Source organism: Hippocampus bargibanti, linkage group LG06 (assembly GCF_051943395.1).
Source record: "Hippocampus bargibanti isolate YZ-2025 linkage group LG06, ASM5194339v1, whole genome shotgun sequence".
NCBI lineage: Eukaryota > Metazoa > Chordata > Actinopteri > Syngnathiformes > Syngnathidae > Hippocampus > Hippocampus bargibanti.
The window spans coordinates 12,698,736-12,721,840 of NC_142739.1; the positions used below are offsets into that span (position 1 = coordinate 12,698,736).

A 23,105-nucleotide genomic window follows, 5' to 3' on the forward strand; every position below is an offset into this window, starting at 1 on the left:
AACGCTATCGAGTGTGAGCTAAATGTCAACTCACCTTGGTAAGGCGGGTGACAGCTCCAATCTCAGAGTAGAGATCGGAGCTGTCTGGAAACTTCTCCACGACGATGGCACAGGTGTGGTGCAGCAAGGACTGCTTATGAACCGTGTCTTTCACCTCAGGGACTTTCTCAAGATAACTGAGCTCAAAGCCTTTGGCCTGGGGAAGCAAGCAAACACAAGCAAACTCAAGAGAGAAAAGGTAACGTTTGGCTCGTTCTGACAGGAGCAATCAAAGGGCCTAACAAGCGCACTAAATTGCGGCACATTTCCTCTCTGGCAAAGACACAAAAAGGCTCTCAAAGCGTGCCAAGAAGATATGTAGCTTCATTAGGTTGTGATGATCAGGAACCACAATCTACTTCCAGGCCGGCAGATTGCAGTGCTGACCACACAGCGGGGCTAAAGTCGGCACATAGCATGGGAGACGCAAAAACAACTCTCCTTTGTTAATTTTCCAGCTTGAAATGTCAAACTGAAAACAAAATTCCACCTGACATTATTTATGGGAACTGCCTTCTTTGATGTCTATGATTTGTACTTTCCTCGTGTGCTTGTACCACACACTCATTCACAGAAGCACAGAGCAAAGATTCATTTGCATGTTCCTCACACATCCCAGCTTCTAGACAATACACAACGCCTCAAATAGTTTTTGAGGCGTTGTATATGGAGATCAATCACAACAGAAAGCAGATACATGAAAATGCAGACTCATGTGAACATCCTCTTTCGGGACTCAATAGGGGATTTTAATTAGTGTTGGCAACCACATTCCCTCAGTGCGTGTGCATTCTTTCCTTGCCACGTGCCTGGCATTTTTTCTCTTGTATGGTTTAAAGATATGCAATTTGCCTGACATTTTGGTTACCGGCCAGCAGCTGACCACTTTTCAAACATGGAGTACCACCACTTATTGGTTGGTTCCATTGGCCAGTCTTCATGCATGCGCTTAACGCTGGCTATATTAGACCTGCTGTAGCCACGTGGCTGGAAGCGACTGAACTGTTAGAAATGTGTAATAATAACCATTTATTTTGGTCAGTTTTCTTTGTGGCTATCCGCTTTGTCCTTGTTGACAAGAGCGTAATCTTTTGGTACTTTGCGGTTCGATTATTGCAAGTTGTGTCCATAATTTGTAAAATCACTTACAATGACTTGTACTTGGTGGATTTTACAATGATTCCACCGCATATAGCTATATTTGTTGTTTTCGAGTTGATGACGGTCCCCTACGTGACGTCACATTTGGAACGCCCCTGACCGACACAATGCATTTTGCGGTACTTTGTTTGGTCTGAAAATCTCATGATGATCCGTGTTGATGGCGAAATTAGAAGGAAAACACATAAATAACGCGATGGTGAATCGTTGTGTGTTGCACCAAGACTATTATTTGAGATTCGCTGACACAAATTCCCAGCAGACAAATCAGCCCATTTTCAACGGAGCAAAAAAAAATATGTTGTTTGTCCTTTAAAGAGCCCCCAAATGGCAGCGAAAGTCACTACCGTACAGTACTGTAAGACAACAGCGGGTCACAGAGAGCAGCCAAGACCATTCATTAGATCCACTGTTGTTATTTTTTTTATTTATTCATCCATTTTGAGGCATTACTGTGATGTAAATGCACAAAACCCAACATTAGTAACCAAATCAGTAACGAAAAAAATCGGTTTTATTTGGCCACACCTGAAAATGAGTCGACGATTAATGTCAACAAAATGTTCATCAATTTGCTTACTGTACATTAATCGTCTTGACTTTGTGTACATTTGTGATGGCGTTCTGTCAACTCTGGTTTTTCTTTTTTCAGTTGTTTGTGTGCTGACTCGGGCCGAAGCTGATTGGCCGAGAGACAACACTACATATAGTATGTTGATAGTGGACTGTTTATTGCATTACTTTTGTACTGTACTAAAAACATTTACTGTGCTTCTTTATGAATGTCCTGTACTGTATTCCACTAAATTTGACCTTATAAATATGTTTTTGTACTCATACACATGTAAATATACCAATGCCTGTTGGGTTCGGTACATCACGGTTTTGCATCTATCACAGTCCGTATTAACTGCGATAAACGGGGGGTTACTATGACTGCATGTTTTTGTGGTTCAATGAAAAAAAAAATCACAACGGCATACTTTATGTGAAACCTCAAAAACTAATACATACATGTACAAGGGCAGACACTTCAGAACCTCATGACAGCACAAAGAACTATACCGTGGTGTTGGCCTCTCTTCAGAAATTAATCTATGTAGTTACTCAGTTTATCCATCAATTCTTGTATTTAACTTATTGCTGTGTGAAATTATGATACGATAAAAGAGAAATCACATTTTGCTTGCTTCTTTCCTAAGTTAGGCCTCAAAATAGCAATGAGCACATGTGAGCTTGAGCTTTGCTTACATTAGTGCCGTTCAGGAAGTTGCCGATGGCTAACAGTGTGGTCAAAATGTAGCGGAGGGTTGTATTTTTTTCTAGTTGGTCCATCCCTTCCTTAAGATCCTGCAGGGGCTCCGCAACTTCCTACAAACACAAGCACAGTACTGGAGGCAGCTGATTCCCAATTTATTTGTACTTTATTTTACAAATACAGTTAAAGGGTTTAATGATGCAGACGGGATTCAGGAAACATCCACTTCCTATAGCACTTTCCTCAAACTCTGAAAGTGTTCCTCCTTTGACTTAATTTCATTTAACTCATTAACTGCCAGATGATGTGCAAAAATGTGTCCATTCCAGTGCCAGGGTTCTTGACTTTTTCACTCAAATTGCATGACCCACAGAATATTGAGTTTAAGAACTACATAAACATTCAATTCGGCATATGAAACCTTAGACTCTCTTCTTTCATCAGAATGAATAGTTAATCAAATCAATAGTTAATTCCAAAGTTATAAGGGTCTGGAGTTATCTGAGCTTGAAGTGGGGGTGGCTGTCCAAATTACAATACATACATCTCATCTCATCTCATTTTCCGTACCGCTTATTCCTCATTAGGGTCGCGGGGATGCTGGAGCCTATCTCAGCTGTCTTCGGGCACGAGGCGGGGGACACCCTGAATTGGTTGCCAGCCAATCGCAGGGCACACAAAGACATACAACAGTCATTCTCACACTCACACCTAGGGACAATTTGGAGTGGTCAATCTGCCTGCCATGCATGTTTTTGGAGTGTGGGAGGAAACCGGAGGACCCGGAGAAAACCCACGCGGGTCCGGGGAGAACATGCAAACTCCACACAGGGAGACCGGACCGGGACGCGAACCGGCGACCTCTGCACTGTGAAGCCGGTGTGCTAACCACTCGAGTACCGGGCCGCCCACAATACATACATATTAATTTAAATAGTTCTTTGACAACAGCCGAAGCTGTAACAAAGCGCTAACATGGACAAAATGCTGGCCCCTCGTGGAAGGGAAAAACATTGCCAGAGGTCTGAGCAGCGCTTTATACGCACCCCCCACAAAAAAACAAAACAAAAGTAAAAACAAACCCAAACACATTTGGGAATGGCGCTCCACATCATGCTTTTCAATTCCCAAATAAATTCGGGAATGGCAGTGAATGAGTTAACAGTCTTCAGTGAGACCAACTTGCTTGTTTTTGGAATACAGTAAATCGTGAGCCCCTACCCTCCACCAAAATTAAAAAAATAAAAAATCATGCAAATACGAGAACAAGCAAACTCCAGACAGGAAGCCTGGAATCTGACCCCAAAACCTCTCTCCTGTGCTAACCATTCCCCCCATGATACTGTCAAATCCAATTAGAAAGAAGAGCTAGATCAACATACCTGAGTTTACAAACATAATAATACTCAGTTTTGATTGATACTTCGAGAGGGTATCAGTTAACCGGTGATTCCCACTGCAGTGTGCTGGTGGAGAACACTTCCTAGACTTCAAATAATATATCATTTCATTGTTTATCTATGGCGACATACACTGAAAAGTAGAAATGCTGTTCAGCTAAATGGTAAAATTAACTTGTGGATCAAACATTGTTTCAGTATTACGTTTTGTGAGCTCTGTGTGTGTGATGTTTGTTATGCTGGTAGATTGCAGTAATTTTGTCACTTCAGTTTCATTAGAGGGCAAACATTGATGTCAGTCAACAGTACCAATAGTCGAGCACAGGGGTGTAAAACTCATTTTTTTGCCACTGGCCACATTGTCGTTATGGTTTCTTCTGGAGGGCCGTTATGAATTTGGGGAAGCCATTAGAATGTTTCATCTCCTCAACATATGACAGAGAGCGAAAAACAAATGAATGAATTACTAGTTTTCAAATTTGAAGTCAAGAATAATGGCTGTTATTGTGGTTTACACCCAAGAATTTGAAATGTTTGTTCGGACTTACTGTGCAAGCATCATGGAATTTAACAAGTTTGATTAGCTTTTGCGGGCCGATTAAAAGTGAGGCCCAGATTTGGCCCCTGGGCCTTGACTTTGACACTTTTATTCTCGCATGTTTTTTTTCCAGAATTGTAGCGATTAGCCGAAGTTCCAGGGTAGTCTTTTGAATGTAAATTGTTTGCTCCTCTCTTTAATCTATTAAAATGAAGATACGGATCTTTGCCCCTCCCTGTAAGCTAAATGACATTTGAAGGGAGCTATTTTATATTTTAATCAAAACAATGTTCAACAAGCTATGTATTACTATACTCTTTTTGTGTCTTTTTTAAACATACAGCCTATTGTAGTTAGTGCTCTAGAATAAAGATGAGATCTCAATTGATGAACTTCTGACTATCTTCTGCCTCCTAACGGTTGCACGTGCATTTGAGTAAAAGTGACCACAGACACTGACCTTCTCAATAAGCTCATAGTCCATCTTGAAGGCCCACAGCTGCAAGCGGGCCGACAGCTCGGTGATGGAGGAGAGGATGAGGAGAAACTGCTCAGCGCTGCCCAGGGGAATTTCAGGATTGAGCAGCTGAGCCTCTTGGATCTTTTGCTTTTCTTCCTCGGTGGGGATCATGGTGAGGATTTTCTAAGAGGAGATGAGATGATAGAGAGAGTGCATGGAGAGCTCCAGTGGGGATCGTTTATCAAGTCCTCATCGCCTTGTTTTCGCATAACACGTCTGGAGGTACATTGTAGAGTGGGAGAGGATGCAAAATGATCCTGACATTTTCCACTGCTGTTTAGCTCAGCTATTTCCAGATTTCCAGGAAATCTATGTGACATGTGAACTTTCAACCTTTGAAGTATCTTTGGCAAAAAAATAGGTAAACAGGAACTTCTTGTGGAGTGTGATCCTTTCATAATACAGAAGGGACGCAACATTCATTGCTGATGTCATTCCCATCATTTTCAAGTGCTTGTTGACATTTTTATCTCACAGTGATGAATGAATCGACATCAGACATCTAGATGAAAGAAGTATCTTTTTTAGATCCAATGGTGCATTTTTTACTGCGTTGGCACAGCGTCAGTGCATAAAAATGTTGATTTGGATTTTAACTTGATGGGATTTCTTCACAGCCACTTCATATTTGAACATGCACTCGTTATCCTTACCTCAATGCCTTCTTTGTTCAGTGCATATTCATCAAAGTTGAGAATAGCTGTCTTGATCGTCCGAGGGGGCGGTAAAACAGTCAGTCCGATGTTTATGGCATTGCTGCGTTTGGAGTCCAGGACGATAATTTCTTGTCGTTTGCCATCAACTGCTGCTTTCTAGGGGACGCAGCACATGTCAGCCATCTCACAAAACACATCGAGCAGGTGGGTTGGTCCGAGTTCTAATATTTCCCTTTCCAGTATTTCATTTGTGAAGAGGCCAAATATTTTCACCCAAAATTATGTTGTCCGGTAAAAGGCTTTTTTGGCTGTTTTGGTTTGTGCACATTCAGTTATTGGGACATGAAAATGGTTTTGCTCTTGATAATTTTGTTGCCCAAAAATAATGAACGTAAAAAATATTTTAATAATGCATATTAAACATATTCAGTGAAATATTGCATTCCTATTTTGTATTATGCGATACAAATATAAAAAGTAACATGTTTCAAACAGTTTCATGGCTGATTCAATGAAGCCTATACCCCCTCCACAATGTACACAACAGGCTACAATTACCTGCTATCTGAATGAGGAAAAACAGAAGAGGAAAAACATGCACGTTCATTGCGCATGTTCACTGCACGCAGCAAGTGAACTGTCCTATCTCCATAAGCCATTTCAATATTTTGGTTATCCGATCCCTCGTGTGGCATAACCCCTATAATTTAAATTTTTTGAGATTCCATTTGAGAACCTGCAGACTGCTATTTATGGTGACTGGTGAATCTGGTTGATGATTGTGGTGTATTTTAGATATGACTATATTTGTATATTGTGATGTCACGAGAGGCTGTGTCCTGGAGGGGAAATACATCCCCCTAAGATGGCTCCACCCAGAGAGAGTCTTGGCCCCAGCTGGTGGAAGGCAGCAATTCAAACCACACACCTGCGGCTGATCACGGCTTGATTGGCAAGCGAGGCTCTTAAGGCAGAGAGCCTCTGAGTGTGGAGTTTGGGGAAAGACAAGCTCGATTGCTGTGCTCTGTGGAGAAGTTGATTGCTGCGTGGAACTCATTGCCAGTTGGGATCACACGACTGGACACTGGATTTGAACCTAGCTAAGGTGGCTAGGCTACATGACGAGGACGTCAAGAGGGGTGAGGCCTCGAGTCTCTTGTAAAGAACTCCGTCTTCAGTTTTACCTCAGAAGAGACTTTATTTGGATTTAAGTATCAGAAGAGACTTTATTTGGATTTAAGTAGCAGAAGAGACTTTATTTGGATTTAAGTACCGAAGAGACTTTATTTTGAGAAGTATTGGAAGAGACACTATTCAAACCTTTGTTGCTTGTGAATTCCCCCTGGAACCCTTGATTAAAACCTTTTGTTTGTATCCAAACCTGTCGTCCATTGCACTTCTTGTCCCGTCCCGCTGAGAGCTAGCCTCTCATGATATCACAATATACAGTAGTGTAAGTGATTTTATGATTCTGTGTACCTTGGTAACAGGCAGATCTTTGGATTTGGACTCAAACAGCTGTTCCAGCTTGGATGTGTCAATTTTAAGTGGCTCTAGTTTGGACCACAGGGACTCCTTACAGAACTTATGGCTCTTGCACTGCCATTCCACCGGGCGCACCTCTTTCCAGAAGAGCCGAATTGTCTTCTTCTTCTTGAGGAAATGAGGACCGTCCGCCCGATTCATCTCAGGAGAAGGAGGCGGCACAGAAGGTGGAGGTGGGAGCACCATTTTGCCAAGGATGGGAGGAGCAGGTGGGCAGCTAAAAAGCGGAGGTGGTGGGGGGAGAATAGCTTTGCACAGTGGGGGAGGTGGCGGCAGCGGTGGGACATGATCACCGGGTCCCACCGCACTGTCCATATCCAAAACGTTCAGGTCATCGTCATCCTGCAGGTCAGTGAAATCCATTTCCTTGATGCGCAGCTCCCTGGGCGAGGCCATGAGTTGGTCCCAGATTTGGTCCGATTCCTTCTTCTGAGCCGATGGGATGCTGCTGGGGGATTTGTCACTCAGAGCGTGCTGCGGCTCCTTTGATGCCTCCGCTTCGGTCGGCCATGTCAGACCTTTGACTAAATCACCAAATTTTTCTGCCACGGCGCGCACAGTTCCTTGTTTGTCGCCAATGGCCACCTCTATTTTCTTCACAGTTTCTTCTCTGGCTTGCCTGTGAGCCTCCAGTGTGGAGATTCTGCTGGCCAGGCTGGCCACTTCGGGGTCATCCACTTCCGGGTCTTTTTCACATTTACATTGAGTTTCTTTTTCAGTCTCTCCTCCTTCGTTGTTTTCCTCCTTGTTGGATGCGTGCACGTAGAGCATATCCAGCATGAAGCGCTTGTTGTTGAGGATGTCGTTGTCGTCTGAGACTTTGATACACTGGCTCCACTGTCCTGTTGGCAGGAAAAGATACAATGAACGCATGCTCTGAAAGACTCCATAAACTACTTCCGTATGATGGTAAAGATTTTGTTATCTTATTTACAAACAGGAAATTATTTCGAATAGAAGGTGCAAAAGAAATAAAAATTAAAATTAAGAGCTAGTGACCTTTTTGGTCCAGAATGGGTTACAAAAAATAAATAAATAAAATCCACCCAAAAAAAATGATCATTGTATTTCAAAATAGAAGTAAGTTAGTAAGTATAGTTAGTGTGCTTTTATATTATTGCATAATTTGCCGGTTTTTATTGCTTACTTATAGAAAGGCTGAAATTTCAAAGAATTGGGCAATTCTAAATGAAAAAATGGTCTTTAATGGATTTCATATTCTGTACCTCCCTCAATAATCATTGAGGGAGGTAATTTTTTTTCAGATCTCTGAATCTAATGAGGATATTTTCTTTGTTCAGGAGAATAAATGTCATTGTAAACAATACATGTTTGTGTTCAAAAATCATTATTTATTGTAAATAAACAAATTATAAACACATATTAATATGAATAATAATAATACATTTTATTTATAAGCGCCTTTTAAAGCTCTCAAAGACACTTTACAATCACAAAACAAGAACATAAATAAAACCACAGATAAAATTACAAGTAAGAACAAAAGATACAACTATAGAGATAATGTGATTTTAATATTTTAGATATTTTACAACAACACTAGTTTCTAGGCTCTGTTTTAAAATTGAAACGTTTCTATCCATGCATACATTATGCAACGAATAAAGCTGCAAGTCATACCTGCTTCAAAGTCATGTTGGATTTTTTCCTCTCGCTCCTCCCTCTCCAGAGTGCTGCTGGTGGAGGAGATGCTGGATGCTGAGCAGTTGTCCTTCTCATTCACTTCCTCATTCTGTTTCTCCTTCTCACTCAGCACAATACTTTCTTCGACCTCTCTGTCTATTGTCGGAACAGTCTCGCAATTCTCTTCAAAAACGACACCCTCTCCGACCACTTCTGAGACTGTGCTTGCTAGCCGTGCTTCCTCAGCTACCTCCACTTCATCAGCCAATACCGCCACCTCCACCTGCTCTTTTACTTCTCTCCCAGTCTCACACTGCTCTTGCTCCTCAAGCTTTCCTTCTTCCTGCATCGCTTCACTTCCCACCCCTCTCTCTTTACACCCCTCTGGCTCTTTATCTACTTTCTCGACTGGTTGTGTGAAAGAAACATCCTCTGCGTCTGCTGGCAACTCTTTTGCAGCCATATTTGGTTGCGAGGGAGGTGTGGGACAAAGTTCTGATCCCGTTAATGCTGATGCTGGACTATTTGTTCTCGTTGGAGAGTCAGGTTTTGACTCCGGGCTGGATTCATGTTCTGCAAGAAATGTTGGGAAAAAAATATGTGAACTGCCAGCAGATGACTGCTATATATCGTCATATTTTTCTCAATGTTTCAAAACAACAAGTGAATGATGCAATGTGTTCTCTTGCCTGTATTAATTTTGGTAAAAAGAAAAATTAAACAAAATGGCCAAATTTAGGTTCAATACCGTATAAAATCCTTATCCTGCCCTCCACAGTGGGTCTGACAATTTATCTCCCCAAAAAAATGCAAATACAATATGCAAACGTGGCACAGAAGACACATTTTACCTGCTGCTTGTAAAGACCACCGTATTTCCCAGTGTATAAGGCACACCCAAAAGCCTTAATTTTCTTCAAAAGATCACCTTATATGCAGGTGTGCCTTATATGTGAAGTAATATTGAGCCACAAAAAGTCTTGTAACGACTGTAAGCAGCCACTGACACCATTTCCCCTTGTACAAGTAGTAGTGCGTAACCCCAGCCTCTACTCTAGTGCCTTATAATGTGGTGTGCCTTATATTTGGAAAACATTTATATATTTGTTATATTTGGAAAACCTTTTTTATTCATTCAAGGTGCACCTTATAATTTGGTGCACCTTATGTAGGTAACATCCGACTTATGACCGAGTTCCGTTCAGAGCAAACGGTCGTTAAGTCGAAATCCATTCAAAATGTTGAATAGAGACTCGGAGGCTGACTCGCCAACCCCCCCCCCCCTGGTGCCATCACACAGTCGATTGCTGAGCGAGAGTGAGATGCTGGCTGGCCAAAATTGTCGGACGCGTTGCCGGCCTGCTAGCGCGTTACGGTGCCGGCCGTAGAATTAAAATTTAGAAAATTGGGTCTGGAGGTCGTGGTCCTAAGTACGGGTGGTCGTAAGTTACCTGTATATGGAACAAGTTTGAAAATACACCATTTATTGGGGGTGCGCCTTTTACTCCGGTGCGCCTTATTCACCGGAAAATACGGTACTGATATTTACATAATTTGTCATTTTAATTATTAGTTTTTATTGAGAGAAGGGCAGTACAATAAATCCATTGTACTCTTATCTGGAAGGAATTACAGGGTCATTAACCCTCATACCTTGTAACAAAAAAGATCATATCTAATGTGTATTGCTTATTTAAGTGCAAAAGGTAAACTGTTACCTGACGTTGTGTCTTGTTGTGAGGCGATAGATGAAGTGGTGATACAACGGGAGGCCGAGCGGACGGCGGGGCTGGAACTTAAACACAGTGTGATCTCCGTGCGTCCTCTTATAGGCACTTTGGTCCGCTCGCACTCACACTCCTCGGCCGCTAGCCTCTCCACGGCTTTGTATCTGCCACACCAAACGTAATTATGTAAAATTCTGATATCACAATGCTGACTGAAGCCATTTTCTGATTTTTATTATTGCTATACTGATCATCTGTGACATCTTCATAAATTCACTTCTACTTTCTACTCTGCCTTCACAAAATAGGCTCATGCCACCTACTAGTAAGGTGTATTCCATTCGTTCAATCTTGGGATTTAGCTACAGTCTTTTTCCAATAATATTAGTAAACCTACAAGAACGTGTTTTTTAGATGCCGCGTCCAGATATGGTCATGTTTTCCCCTTCAATTTGAACATGACATACAGGAAGGTAAGAAAAGAGCACATCCGGGTTATGTGCAGAATTTCTCTTTGCTCTGCCATGCTATCAAAAGTAAAATGAAGATTTAAGAGCCTGAGTGCTTTTGCCACATGTGCAAAGAAAACACAGTCCAATTTAGAGAGATGAAATGGTTGATGGTGGAACAATGAGCCCAAAAAATCTTTCAGGCCACCTTGGCCACACCCATGCCAAAAGACAACTACACACTTGCCCTTAAATAAATAAACAAACAAACAAATAAATAAATAAATATCCATTGTGGGATAAATAAAGGTATTCTTATTATTCTTAATTTGGTCACATATTAATTGTGAAGAGGCCGGGCAGGTAGAACCTAACTCTTGGGCTCTATGAAACTCTCTTTGCATCTGCTCTCTCTTGGAATAAAAACATTAGCACATTCTATTTTTGATTCAATTATGATAATGTCAAAATATAGTCTGTTGATGCCAAAATGCACCAAATATATCCAACCTACCTTTCCTCTCTGGCTTGTCTTGCCTCTTCCCTTTTGTCAACATAGTCTCGCCTGAAAAGGACGAACCAAAAATGATTCCTGATTCCCAATCTACAAATGCTGGTGTTTTGCAAGATGAGACTGACTTCAAGCGGTCCCTCTCTTCTCTTTCGATCCTCTGTAGACGTTCCTCTCGTTCCATGCGCCTCCTCTCCCTCTCTGCAGCCAAGGACTCCTGATGTTGCCTGTACGAGGAGCTCAGCAAGCCTCCTAAAGCAGGTCTGCACGCATTATGTATACAAATACAATAGTCATTTGTTGGGAGTTGTTGATGTTTACATGGTGTACTTTCTTATCAAGGGCTACCTGTCAGTTTTAGATTCCGGGGTGCAGGTTGTCGTACTCGTGAAGCGATGGGTAGATGATGTTGGAGGCTGGTTCATGCTTGGCTGTGGTGCTCCAGCGGAAGTAACCCTGTCAACAGATGATACAATGAACACAACGAAAATGGCTCTGAATTATTGAGGTCAAAAGGTGACTCCAAAAGTATCATTTTATATCAACACGAAATCTCCGAACTCACTTTAAGTGAGTCAATTAAAAAAAAGGAATTGTTTGTCCAAATGAAACAGTGAAACTCCATTCAACAGTGGTGAGCCGTCAAGCCCTGCAGGGACTTCTCAACTGGCTTAAAAATATCTGAGCTTCTCTGCTGGCCTAAAAATTTCCGAATCACAGACTAATGTGAATCATATATTGTCCATGATTTTTTATTAAATAATTTCAAATTGTCTTTCGACTTCCTTTTATTGCTTTTCCCTGTTGTGGTGCTTCCAGTTGTGTTTTCGCATTTAAGCATTTAACCAATCACATGTCAGCCCTCATTTGTTCCCACGGTCAGAAATCTTCCTGGACGCTTTCACTATCAGTTCTGCAGGCTCTGGAGCATAAACATCAATAGTGATGAAAGAGTTGCTTTAACCAACCAAAGTTCAAGTTGGCAACCAAAGGCCTGCTCAAAGGCACTGGCAATGATTTAATCGCAGTTTTGTCAACCCACAATGGCTGAAGGAGGAGAAGAAATGGATTTGGTTGCAGATATATTGTTTCAGCCATTTTCAAGACGGACAGCTTCGAAGCAAGCTAAAATAGCAAATAATATTGCAATTTTATGAGGTTATCAAATCTACACGTTCAGTAAATGAATTTACATTATTAAGTTTCTTCAAGTCACAAGTTATTTCCTGGCCAACGACTTCTTCTAGTGGACGTGTAGTAAATCACACCACACTCGCAGCTGTGGAGTGATTCAGAAGGCCTAGGAGTGACATGCACAGCCCGCAACTGCAGTTCAACATAGTTCCTCGACACCGACATGGCACAATATGTTGCTTCAAATGCTACTTTAATTGTATGGGCCCAGTGGAAAAAAAACAATAGTTCAGTTTTGGCAAATAACAGAAGCTATGATTATAAATACATAAATGAATGAGTTTGTGATTGAAGACCAGCAGATATGTGGGGGTTGACAGAATTGTTAACATATGATATAAATACTACTCGGAAAACTGTAGTTTATTTATTGAGCATAGAAACAGATGACAGGAATTTGGCAAGAAATAAAAGGGATGTAAAAAAACAACTTAGACAAAAAACAGTCATCATTTAGCACAGCTTGCACATACAGTGCAGTCGGCTCCCCTCTCCCGGCAAATTGGCGTTTTCATGTTTATGTTTGTTAAAGTAATTATAAGTGCCTTGCATGCTGGGTCCGAGAGGACAGTAATTTCATCTGTGCTGTATGTCATGCATATTAGCATATTTGACAATAAAGCTGACTTTGACTTTGACTTTGACTTTGAAAGGAAGCAAAACTATATCCAGTCCTGTCCCTTGTTCTTTGTGTATTTTGACTTTAACCCTTGGGGCATGTTTAATATTCACGTTAAGGTCATTCATGTAATATATCAAAAACGTAAAATCCACTCAAAACAGTTTCTCATCCATTCTGAGTGGACTTCATTTAGACGTTATAAAAAGACTTACTGCACCGTCCAAACACGTTCAAGGCAGCAGCAAGTATTAATACAACAAAGCCTTAGATAGGATTAAGGAGTACAGTGAGACCTTGGTTCACGAACACCTTGCCTTACGAAATTTTCGGTTACGAACATCAAATTTATGAAAATTAAACCTTGAAATATGCAGTACTTTTCGCGATACACGCCCACCACGGCTGGTGGACTGATCTTCAGATCTGGTGGAGTGATTTTAGGATTTTCGGCGGAAGCACACGACCGAACAGCGCTCCAGCCGGCGCACCTTTCCACACCCTCTCTCTTTGAATGCACATGTTGATCGCCTCCAAGGAGCTTTTTGCAGATAATCTTACTAATATGGGACCGAAAAAAAAAACCCCACCACTGGCTCTGTCACATCTCGTTGCCATCCGGGGCGCGCCCCGCCCCTCCTGTCACCTCCTCCGCCAATCTTGGGAGACGGCCCCTTCAATCATCATTCACCTGGGTTCCCACAGCTGATTGTCATTCACTGATGGTGCCTTCTGCCTATATCTGTCTCTCGCTCACTACCGTCTCCGTCGGAGTATTTTTGGACATTGCCGTTTCCACTTCCGTGTTGCCAGGTCTGCTGTCAATTAGTTATCTTCCTCCACTCTTCCCTGTTTGGTATTTTTTCATGCGTGCCTCAGTAAAGACTTTTGTATCCGAGTATCTGTCTCGCCGTGTATTTTGGATCCACACTCCCCGCTGTCCTTTCGTCACTGGAGCCCAGCCCTCGAGCCTCGAGTGACGTGTCATAATACTCCGACCCACTATGGATCCCGCCGGCGAAGACAGATATCTCGCCGCCCTCACCGAGCAAGCGGAGCGTTCGAGCCAGCTGGCCCGAGCCATCGCGGAAATCAGCCAAATTACCACCAGGCTGGCTCAACGCTTCGAGGCGGCTGAGGCACGCATTTCCGCTCTCACGGCCAAGTCTTCCCCGCCCGTGAGTAGGCACGCTCCTCAATTTCCTCTTCCCTCCCGCTACGCAGGCGAAACCGGGCGCTGCGCTCAGTTTTTAATGCAGTGCACGCTCGTGTTTGAGCAACATCCATACGCCTGCGTTAGCGATGAGGCGAAGGTAGCCTTCATCACCAGCCTGCTCACGGGAGAAGCCGAGACGTGGGTGCTGGCCATCCGAGAATCCCGACCGGAGCTGCGCACCTCATACCCGGACTTCGTCGCCGAGTTACGCCGGGTTTTCCATCATCCGGTGACGGAGTCCGAAGCGGAGGGGAGACTACTGGACTGCGTCCAAGGGGCCCGTTCAGCCGCGGAATACTCCGTCGACTTCCGCATCCGGGCCGCTGGCAGCGGCTACGGCGACCGAGCGTTGAGGGGGGTGTTTCGTCGCGGATTGAACACCGACCTCAAGGACGAGTTGGCTACCCGCGACGCGGGCACCACCTTCGACGACCTGGTCGCCATAGTCATCGGCCTGGATCACCGCCTTCGGGAGCGACAGAGGGAGCAGCGCGGCCGACGGCCCAGACAGCCACGCAGCCGGTCCATATCTCCCACACCCGGCAGCGAGCGTGTGCGGCGCCTGGAGGAATCCCCCGAACCCATGATCATAGGGGGGGGGGGGAACGACCACACTACACCCGGAGCTCGTCGCACCCAAGGCCCCCAGGCGAAGACCTCAGGTCCACGCAAGTCCCCGACAAGACGGCGACCACAGCGACCTCTGGAGGTCAAATCCACGACCCCCGTTACGCGGTTGGAGCTGGACAGCGAATTAATCGCCCCGTCCAGCTCCCAAACCGTGCGGGCCCTAGTGGACTCGGGGGCCGACGGGTGCATCATTGACCCCCAGCTGGCGGACTCGTTGGGCTGCCAGCTGATCGATCTCCACCCCCCAAAGGAGATGGTCGACCTGGACGGCAGACTGTTAGCCCGAGTCACCCACCTCACGGCCCCGCTCAAACTCAGGGTCGCGGGGAACCACGTCGAGCACCGCCAATTTTTAGTTATGCCCTCCCGGAATGCGCCGTTGGTATTGGGTCTCCCCTGGCTCAATACCCACGACCCGTCAATCTCCTGGGAGGGTCCCACCATTCAGGGCTGGAGCCCCTACTGCTACGCCAACTGCCTACGGTCGGCTACGGCAGGGCGAGACGCCTCCCGCGGTGGACCGCCTGAGGCCATCTGCCTCAAGGGCGTGCCACACTGCTACCACGACCTGCGGGAGGTGTTCAGCAAGGACAACGCCCAATCCCTGCCGCCCCACGGACCGTATGACTGTGCTATTGACTTGCAGCCAGGGGCTCCATTACCGGACTCCAGACTTTTCCACATCTCACAACCGGAACGGGAAGCCCTGAGCACTTACATAGACTCCTCCCTCGCGGCGGGACTCATTCGGCCGTCTCGGTCTCCGCTGGGCGCAGGGTTCTTCATTGACAAGAAGGACGGAACCCTGCGTCCGTGTGTCGATTATCGGAGTCTGAACGACATCACCATCCTTAACAAATACCCCCTCCCCCTCATGGACTCAGCCTTCACCCCCCTTCAATCAGCAACCATTTTTTCCAAATTAGACCTCCGTAGCGCGTACCACTTGGTCCGCATCCGGGAGGGGGATGAATGGAAAACTGCATTTAAGACACCGTTAGGACATTTTGAATATCTGGTGATGCCGTTCGGACTCACGAACGCGCCCGCCGTCTTCCAAAATTTGATCAATGATGTGCTCAGGGACTTCCTCAATGTTTTTGTTTTTGTTTATCTTGATGATATTCTCATTTTTTCTCGTTCCGCAGAGGAGCACCGGCAACACGTCCGACGGGTCCTGGCGCGGCTCCTGCAAAACCGTCTCTATGTGAAGGCAGAGAAGTGTGAGTTCCATGTCCGCTCTCTGTCCTTCCTAGGGTTCATCGTGGAGCGGGGGCAGCTCAGGGCCGACCCCACTAAAACCAAAGCGGTGGTGGAATGGCCGATCCCAAAGACGCGGAAACAGCTTCAGCGATTTTTGGGGTTTGCCAACTTCTACCGCCGCTTCATACGCGGGTATAGTCAGAAGGCACTCCCCCTCACTAACCTCACGTCCACCAAGATTCCCTTCAGGTGGACGCCCGATGCTGAGGGGGCATTCAATCGCCTCCGTCTAGCCTTCACCAATCCCCCTGTTCTGCGTCATCCCGACCCGGATCTCCCGTTCACGGTCGAGGTTGACGCATCCGAGTCCGGAGTAGGGGCCGTCCTGTCCCAGCGCTCTCCCACAGACCAGAAGCTACGCCCATGCGCCTTCTTCTCCCGCCGGCTCAGCCCCGCTGAGGCCAACTACGACGTCGGCAACCGGGAACTGCTGGCGGTCGTCCTGGCCCTGCAGGAATGGAGACACTGGCTTGAGGGAGCGAAACACCCCTTCACCGTCTTCACTGACCATAAGAACCTGGCGGCCATCCGGTCGGCCAAGAGACTGAACTCCCGTCAGGCCCGATGGTCACTCTTCCTCACCCGTTTTAACTTTTCTCTCACCTACTGCTCAGGGTCACAGAACACCAAGCCCGATGCCCTATCCCGCATCCATGAGCCGGCAGAAAAGGAGGAGACCACCACCACCAACATTCTGCCGGCCCAGCGCATCCTGGGTGCCCTGAGGTGGGAGGTTGAGAGAAAAGTCCAGCAAGCCCAGGGGACGACCCCCATCCCCAGGGGCTGTCCGAAGGATCGCCTGTTCGTCCCCCCCCCCTCTTCGCACGGAGGTGCTCGTCTGGGGGCACACCTCCAGGATTGCCTGTCACCCGGGGGTCAACAGGACGATCCAACTCATCGCCCAACGATTCTGGTGGCCGGGGTTCCGGAGGGACATCACCCTCTTCGTGAAGGCCTGCCCGACCTGTGCCTGTGGGAAAGCCTCCCATCAGCCCCCGGCAGGACTCCTCCGGCCGCTACCGGTACCGTCCAGACCCTGGTCCCACATCTCCGTCGACTTCGTGACAGGCCTCCCCCCCTCCCGTGGCAAGATGGTCGTCCTTACTGTTGTGGATCGATTCTCCAAGTCGGCCCACTTCGTCCCGTTAACCAGGTTGCCGTCCGCCATCGAGACGGCTCAACTCCTGGTTAACCACGTCGTCCGTCTCCACGGGATTCCGACGGACATCGTGTCGGACCGGGGACCGCAGTTCGTGTCCAAGGTATGGAAACGTTTCTGTCGGTCCCTAGGGGCGTCGGCGAGCCTGTCGTCTGGATACCATCCCCAGACCAACGGACAGACGGAGAGGAAGTACCAGGACCTGGAGGCGGCCCTCCGGTGCGTGTGCCTCCACAACCCGGCGTCGTGGGCCCTGCACCTACCCTGGGTGGAGTACGCCCACAACTCCCTGGTCTCCGCATCCACAGGTCGGTCCCCATTTATGTCCGCCTGTGGCTATCAGCCGCCCTTGTTTCCCACTCAGGAGGGCCAGGTGGAGGTCCCGTCTATTGAACATCACCTCAGACGGGCCCACCGAGTCTGGAAGGAGACCAGGGACGCCCTGACACGCACCGCATCCCGGAACCAGCGGGTGGCGGACCGTCACCGGAGACAGGCACCCAACTACCAGGTCGGGCAGGAGGTGTGGCTGTCGACGAGGGACCTTAGGCTGGCAGGGTCTTCAGCCAAGCTGGGCCCACGCTTCACGGGTCCCTTCCCCATCGAGGCCATCCTCAGCCCAGTCTCGGTGAGGCTCCGGCTGCCACCCACCATGAGGATCCACCCCGTTTTTCATGTTTCCCTCCTCAAGCCAGTGGAGACCAGCCCCTTAGCCCCCACGCCCTCCCCCCCACCTCCCCCTCGGATATTGGACGACGGACCAGTCTACACCGTGCGGGAGATACTGGACTCCAGGCGCAGGGGCAGAGGAGTGCAGTACCTGGTCGACTGGGAGGGCTATGGACCTGAGGAACGTCAATGGGTCCCACGTTCCTGGATCCTCGACCCATCCCTCACCCGGGCGTTCCATGCGGCTCACCCATCCAAACCTGGTGGGCCGCTGAGAGGCGTCCCTTGGGGGGGGGGCACTGTCACATCTCGTTGCCATCCGGGGCGCGCCCCGCCCCTCCTGTCACCTCCTCCGCCAATCTTGGGAGACGGCCCCTCCAATCATCATTCACCTGGGTTCCCACAGCTGATTGTCATTCACTGATGGTGCCTTCTGCCTATATCTGTCTCTCGCTCACTACCGTCTCCGTCGGAGTATTTTTTCTCGTTCCGCAGAGGAGCACCGGCAACACGTCCGACGGGTCCTGGCGCGGCTCCTGCAAAACCGTCTCTATGTGAAGGCAGAGAAGTGTGAGTTCCATGTCCGCTCTCTGTCCTTCCTAGGGTTCATCGTGGAGCGGGGGCAGCTCAGGGCCTACCCCACTAAAACCAAAGCGGTGGTGGAATGGCCGATCCCAAAGACGCGGAAACAGCTTCAGCGATTTTTGGGGTTTGCCAACTTCTACCGCCGCTTCATACGCGGGCATAGTCAGAAGGCACTCCCCCTCACTAACCTCACGTCCACCAAGATTCCCTTCAGGTGGACGCCCGATGCTGAGGGGGCATTCAATCGCCTCCGTCTAGCCTTCACCAATCCCCCTGTTCTGCGTCATCCCGACCTGGATCTCCCGTTCACGGTCGAGGTTGACGCATCCGAGTCCGGAGTAGGGGCCGTCCTGTCCCAGCGCTCTCCCACAGACCAGAAGCTACGCCCATGCGCCTTCTTCTCCCGCCGGCTCAGCCCCGCTGAGGCCAACTACGACGTCGGCAACCGGGAACTGCTGGCGGTCGTCCTGGCCCTGCAGGAATGGAGACACTGGCTTGAGGGAGCGAAACACCCCTTCACCGTCTAAGAACCTGGCGGCCATCCGGTCGACCAAGAGACTGAACTCCCGTCAGGCCCGATGGTCACTCTTCCTCACCCGTTTTAACTTTTCTCTCACCTACTGCTCAGGGTCACAGAACACCAAGCCCGATGCCCTATCCCGCATCCATGAGCCGGCAGAAAAGGAGGAGACCACCACCACCAACATTCTGCCGGCCCAGCGCATCCTGGGTGCCCTGAGGTGGGAGGTTGAGAGAAAAGTCCAGCAAGCCCAGGGGACGACCCCCATCCCCAGGGGCTGTCCGAAGGATCGCCTGTTCGTCCCCCCCCCCCTCTTCGCACGGAGGTGCTCGTCTGGGGGCACACCTCCAGGATTGCCTGTCACCCGGGGGTCAACAGGACGATCCAACTCATCGCCCAACGATTCTGGTGGCCGGGGTTCCGGAGGGACATCACCCTCTTCGTGAAGGCCTGCCCGACCTGTGCCTGTGGGAAAGCCTCCCATCAGCCCCCGGCAGGACTCCTCCGGCCGCTACCGGTACCGTCCAGACCCTGGTCCCACATCTCCGTCGACTTCGTGACAGGCCTCCCCCCCTCCCGTGGCAAGATGGTCGTCCTTACTGTTGTGGATCGATTCTCCAAGTCGGCCCACTTCGTCCCGTTAACCAGGTTGCCGTCCGCCATCGAGACGGCTCAACTCCTGGTTAACCACGTCGTCCGTCTCCACGGGATTCCGACGGACATCGTGTCGGACCGGGGACCGCAGTTCGTGTCCAAGGTATGGAAACGTTTCTGTCGGTCCCTAGGGGCGTCGGCGAGCCTGTCGTCTGGATACCATCCCCAGACCAACGGACAGACGGAGAGGAAGTACCAGGACCTGGAGGCGGCCCTCCGGTGCGTGTGCCTCCACAACCCGGCGTCGTGGGCCCTGCACCTACCCTGGGTGGAGTACGCCCACAACTCCCTGGTCTCCGCATCCACAGGTCGGTCCCCATTTATGTCCGCCTGTGGCTATCAGCCGCCCTTGTTTCCCACTCAGGAGGGCCAGGTGGAGGTCCCGTCTATTGAACATCACCTCAGACGGGCCCACCGAGTCTGGAAGGAGACCAGGGACGCCCTGACACGCACCGCATCCCGGAACCAGCGGGTGGCGGACCGTCACCGGAGACAGGCACCCAACTACCAGGTCGGGCAGGAGGTGTGGCTGTCGACGAGGGACCTTAGGCTGGCAGGGTCTTCAGCCAAGCTGGGCCCACGCTTCACGGGTCCCTTCCCCATCGAGGCCATCCTCAGCCCAGTCTCGGTGAGGCTCCGGCTGCCACCCACCATGAGGATCCACCCCGTTTTTCATGTTTCCCTCCTCAAGCCAGTGGAGACCAGCCCCTTAGCCCCCACGCCCTCCCCCCCACCTCCCCCTCGGATATTGGACGACGGACCAGTCTACACCGTGCGGGAGATACTGGACTCCAGGCGCAGGGGCAGAGGAGTGCAGTACCTGGTCGACTGGGAGGGCTATGGACCTGAGGAACGTCAATGGGTCCCACGTTCCTGGATCCTCGACCCATCCCTCACCCGGGCGTTCCATGCGGCTCACCCATCCAAACCTGGTGGGCCGCTGAGAGGCGTCCCTTGGGGGGGGGGCACTGTCACATCTCGTTGCCATCCGGGGCGCGCCCCGCCCCTCCTGTCACCTCCTCCGCCAATCTTGGGAGACGGCCCCTCCAATCATCATTCACCTGGGTTCCCACAGCTGATTGTCATTCACTGATGGTGCCTTCTGCCTATATCTGTCTCTCGCTCACTACCGTCTCCGTCGGAGTATTTTTGGACATTGCCGTTTCCACTTCCGTGTTGCCAGGTCTGCTGTCAATTAGTTATCTTCCTCCACTCTTCCCTGTTTGGTATTTTTTCATGCGTGCCTCAGTAAAGACTTTTGTATCCGAGTATCTGTCTCGCCGTGTATTTTGGATCCACACTCCCCGCTGTCCTTTCGTCACTCGAGCCCAGCCCTCGAGCCTCGAGTGACGTGTCAGGCTCGTGTTCAGCCGAAGAAGACACAAACCAAACAAAAACACACTTTGCCCCTTACACACTCTGTCTGGGAACCAATTAAGTTCGTAAGCCAAGGACTCACTGTATTTGCAAGTACTGTAGCAACATGGGTAGCAGCCCACTGAGCAGTTTGACAGCAAGCAAGCAGAAAACGATTGCAAAGCAAATATTAAAAATAGAAACCAGAAAGCCGTTTTCTGTCAGATGTAATGACAAGATTCATGTTCTCTCACAAAGCGTCACTCATTTGCTGCTGCTGTGAAATGTAAATTTCTCCACTGTGAGACAAATAAAGGCTAATCTAATCTAATCTAATCTAATCTAATCTAATCTAATGTTTGACTGCTTTTACCTTTCAGTCCAGCAGGTCCTTCTAAGAGTGTGAGACGCTTCTGTCAGACTAAAGATGGAAGAAAGTGTGAAACAAAGTGCCGAACGTTGAAATGACACTTTGTGTCACCACAACAAGCAGGCAGGAGGAAGGAGTAGGGTGTATTTGACATAAAGGATTGATTAAAGTCAGCAGGAACAAAATCTCAAACATCAGTCATCAGAACAAAACGGTCCAAAGTAACAAACAAAACCATGAGTAAAGTATGACAAGACAAAACAAACCTGACAGGGTGAAACAAACTATGACCCGACATTGATTGGTTATTCCGGGAGTTCTTTTAACTGCCACCGATTAAAATGACCAACACCTGTGCAGCTGCTGGCGGGACCCACAGTGCCACTCGTTGGTCGCAAACCGAAACGTGACAAGGTATTTTTACAGCAGCTCCTTTAGTTTTTGTTCTTCTACTTTCTTCCTTTCATCACTTTGCTTGAGTAAACTGGGAATTTTTCCATTGTGAGACAAATAAGGGTTTTCTTATTCTTATTGACTGCTTTATTTTATGCATATGATAGTTGTTCATGTTAAGCGCTTTGTTACAGCTTCTGTTGTTAAAGCACTATATAAATCAATATTTATTGTATTATTAACATTTCAGCTTAGTCCTATTATTTGTGCTCTTTATTATGCTACATGGCAAAACGAATGATGGGTTGTATCCCATGGAGGAGTGAGTTCGCCGACAATACCTGTGATTGTCATGCCTAATGGACTCAACGACTAGATGATTTTCACCATCTGTCTGATCCTCATCCTCCTCATCCTCCATATCCTCCTCTCCATTCTCCTCCTCCTGTCCTTCTTCCTCCTCATCTCTGTGGTAGGGGACGGTTTGAGGGTTGAAAGGAGGGAAGGGAGGCCGTAGGAACGAGAAGTATGACAGAAGCAAAGACAAGAGATGACTTTCAAAACCGGTATTGAAAAGACAATACACACGGGGTGACAGCGAGTGTTTCCCTTTTCAAATTTTTCTCAGTGGAGTATTTCACCACTCAATTTTTCCACATCTGGAAGGCATTAAATTCAAAATGAATACAGTATAGGTAAACACATAAAAGACAGCTTTCCACGTGACATTGCGTGCCTCCAATTTTTGTTCATTCTGTTCAGTACGGCTTAAAAGCAAACTACAAATCCAAGTATTTAGATGGAGGCTTTAATCCAATTGTATTCATTTTTTTTGGGAAACACTGAACACACACCCGTGCAGCAAACAGGTAGTTACAAGTGTAGAACATTCAGTTCAGCACATGTTAAATTAAAAGCAAACCAGAAATCAAAGTGCTGAGATGAAGGCTTAATTCCAATTTGATACAATTTTGTTGGAAACATTGAACACACACTAGTGCAGAAAGCAGGCAGTTACAAGTGTAGATG

General features: G+C 47.8%; 1 protein-coding gene across 6 annotated transcripts in view; it reads right to left on the reverse strand.

Annotated features, from left to right (window-relative positions):
- The window catches only part of fhod3b (formin homology 2 domain containing 3b), a 136,347-nt gene that overhangs the window by 15,093 nt on the left and 98,149 nt on the right, over positions 1–23,105 (reverse strand). For 5 of the 6 annotated variants that reach the window (XM_088998386.1, XM_088998389.1, XM_088998387.1 and 2 more), the window contains 10 exons: positions 11,797–11,904; positions 11,577–11,711; positions 11,452–11,502; positions 10,480–10,652; positions 8,759–9,334; positions 7,052–7,959; positions 5,570–5,728; positions 4,857–5,039; positions 2,452–2,571; positions 35–196 (listed from right to left, as the gene is read on the reverse strand). In XM_088998386.1, coding sequence (XP_088854512.1) covers positions 35–196; positions 2,452–2,571; positions 4,857–5,039; positions 5,570–5,728; positions 7,052–7,959; positions 8,759–9,334; positions 10,480–10,652; positions 11,452–11,502; positions 11,577–11,711; positions 11,797–11,904 — 2,575 coding nt within the window. Of the gene's footprint in view, positions 1–34; positions 197–2,451; positions 2,572–4,856; positions 5,040–5,569; positions 5,729–7,051; positions 7,960–8,758; positions 9,335–10,479; positions 10,653–11,451; positions 11,503–11,576; positions 11,712–11,796; positions 11,905–21,686; positions 21,735–23,105 lie in introns of all 6 variants that reach the window. The other variant, XM_088998388.1, reaches the window with a different exon arrangement.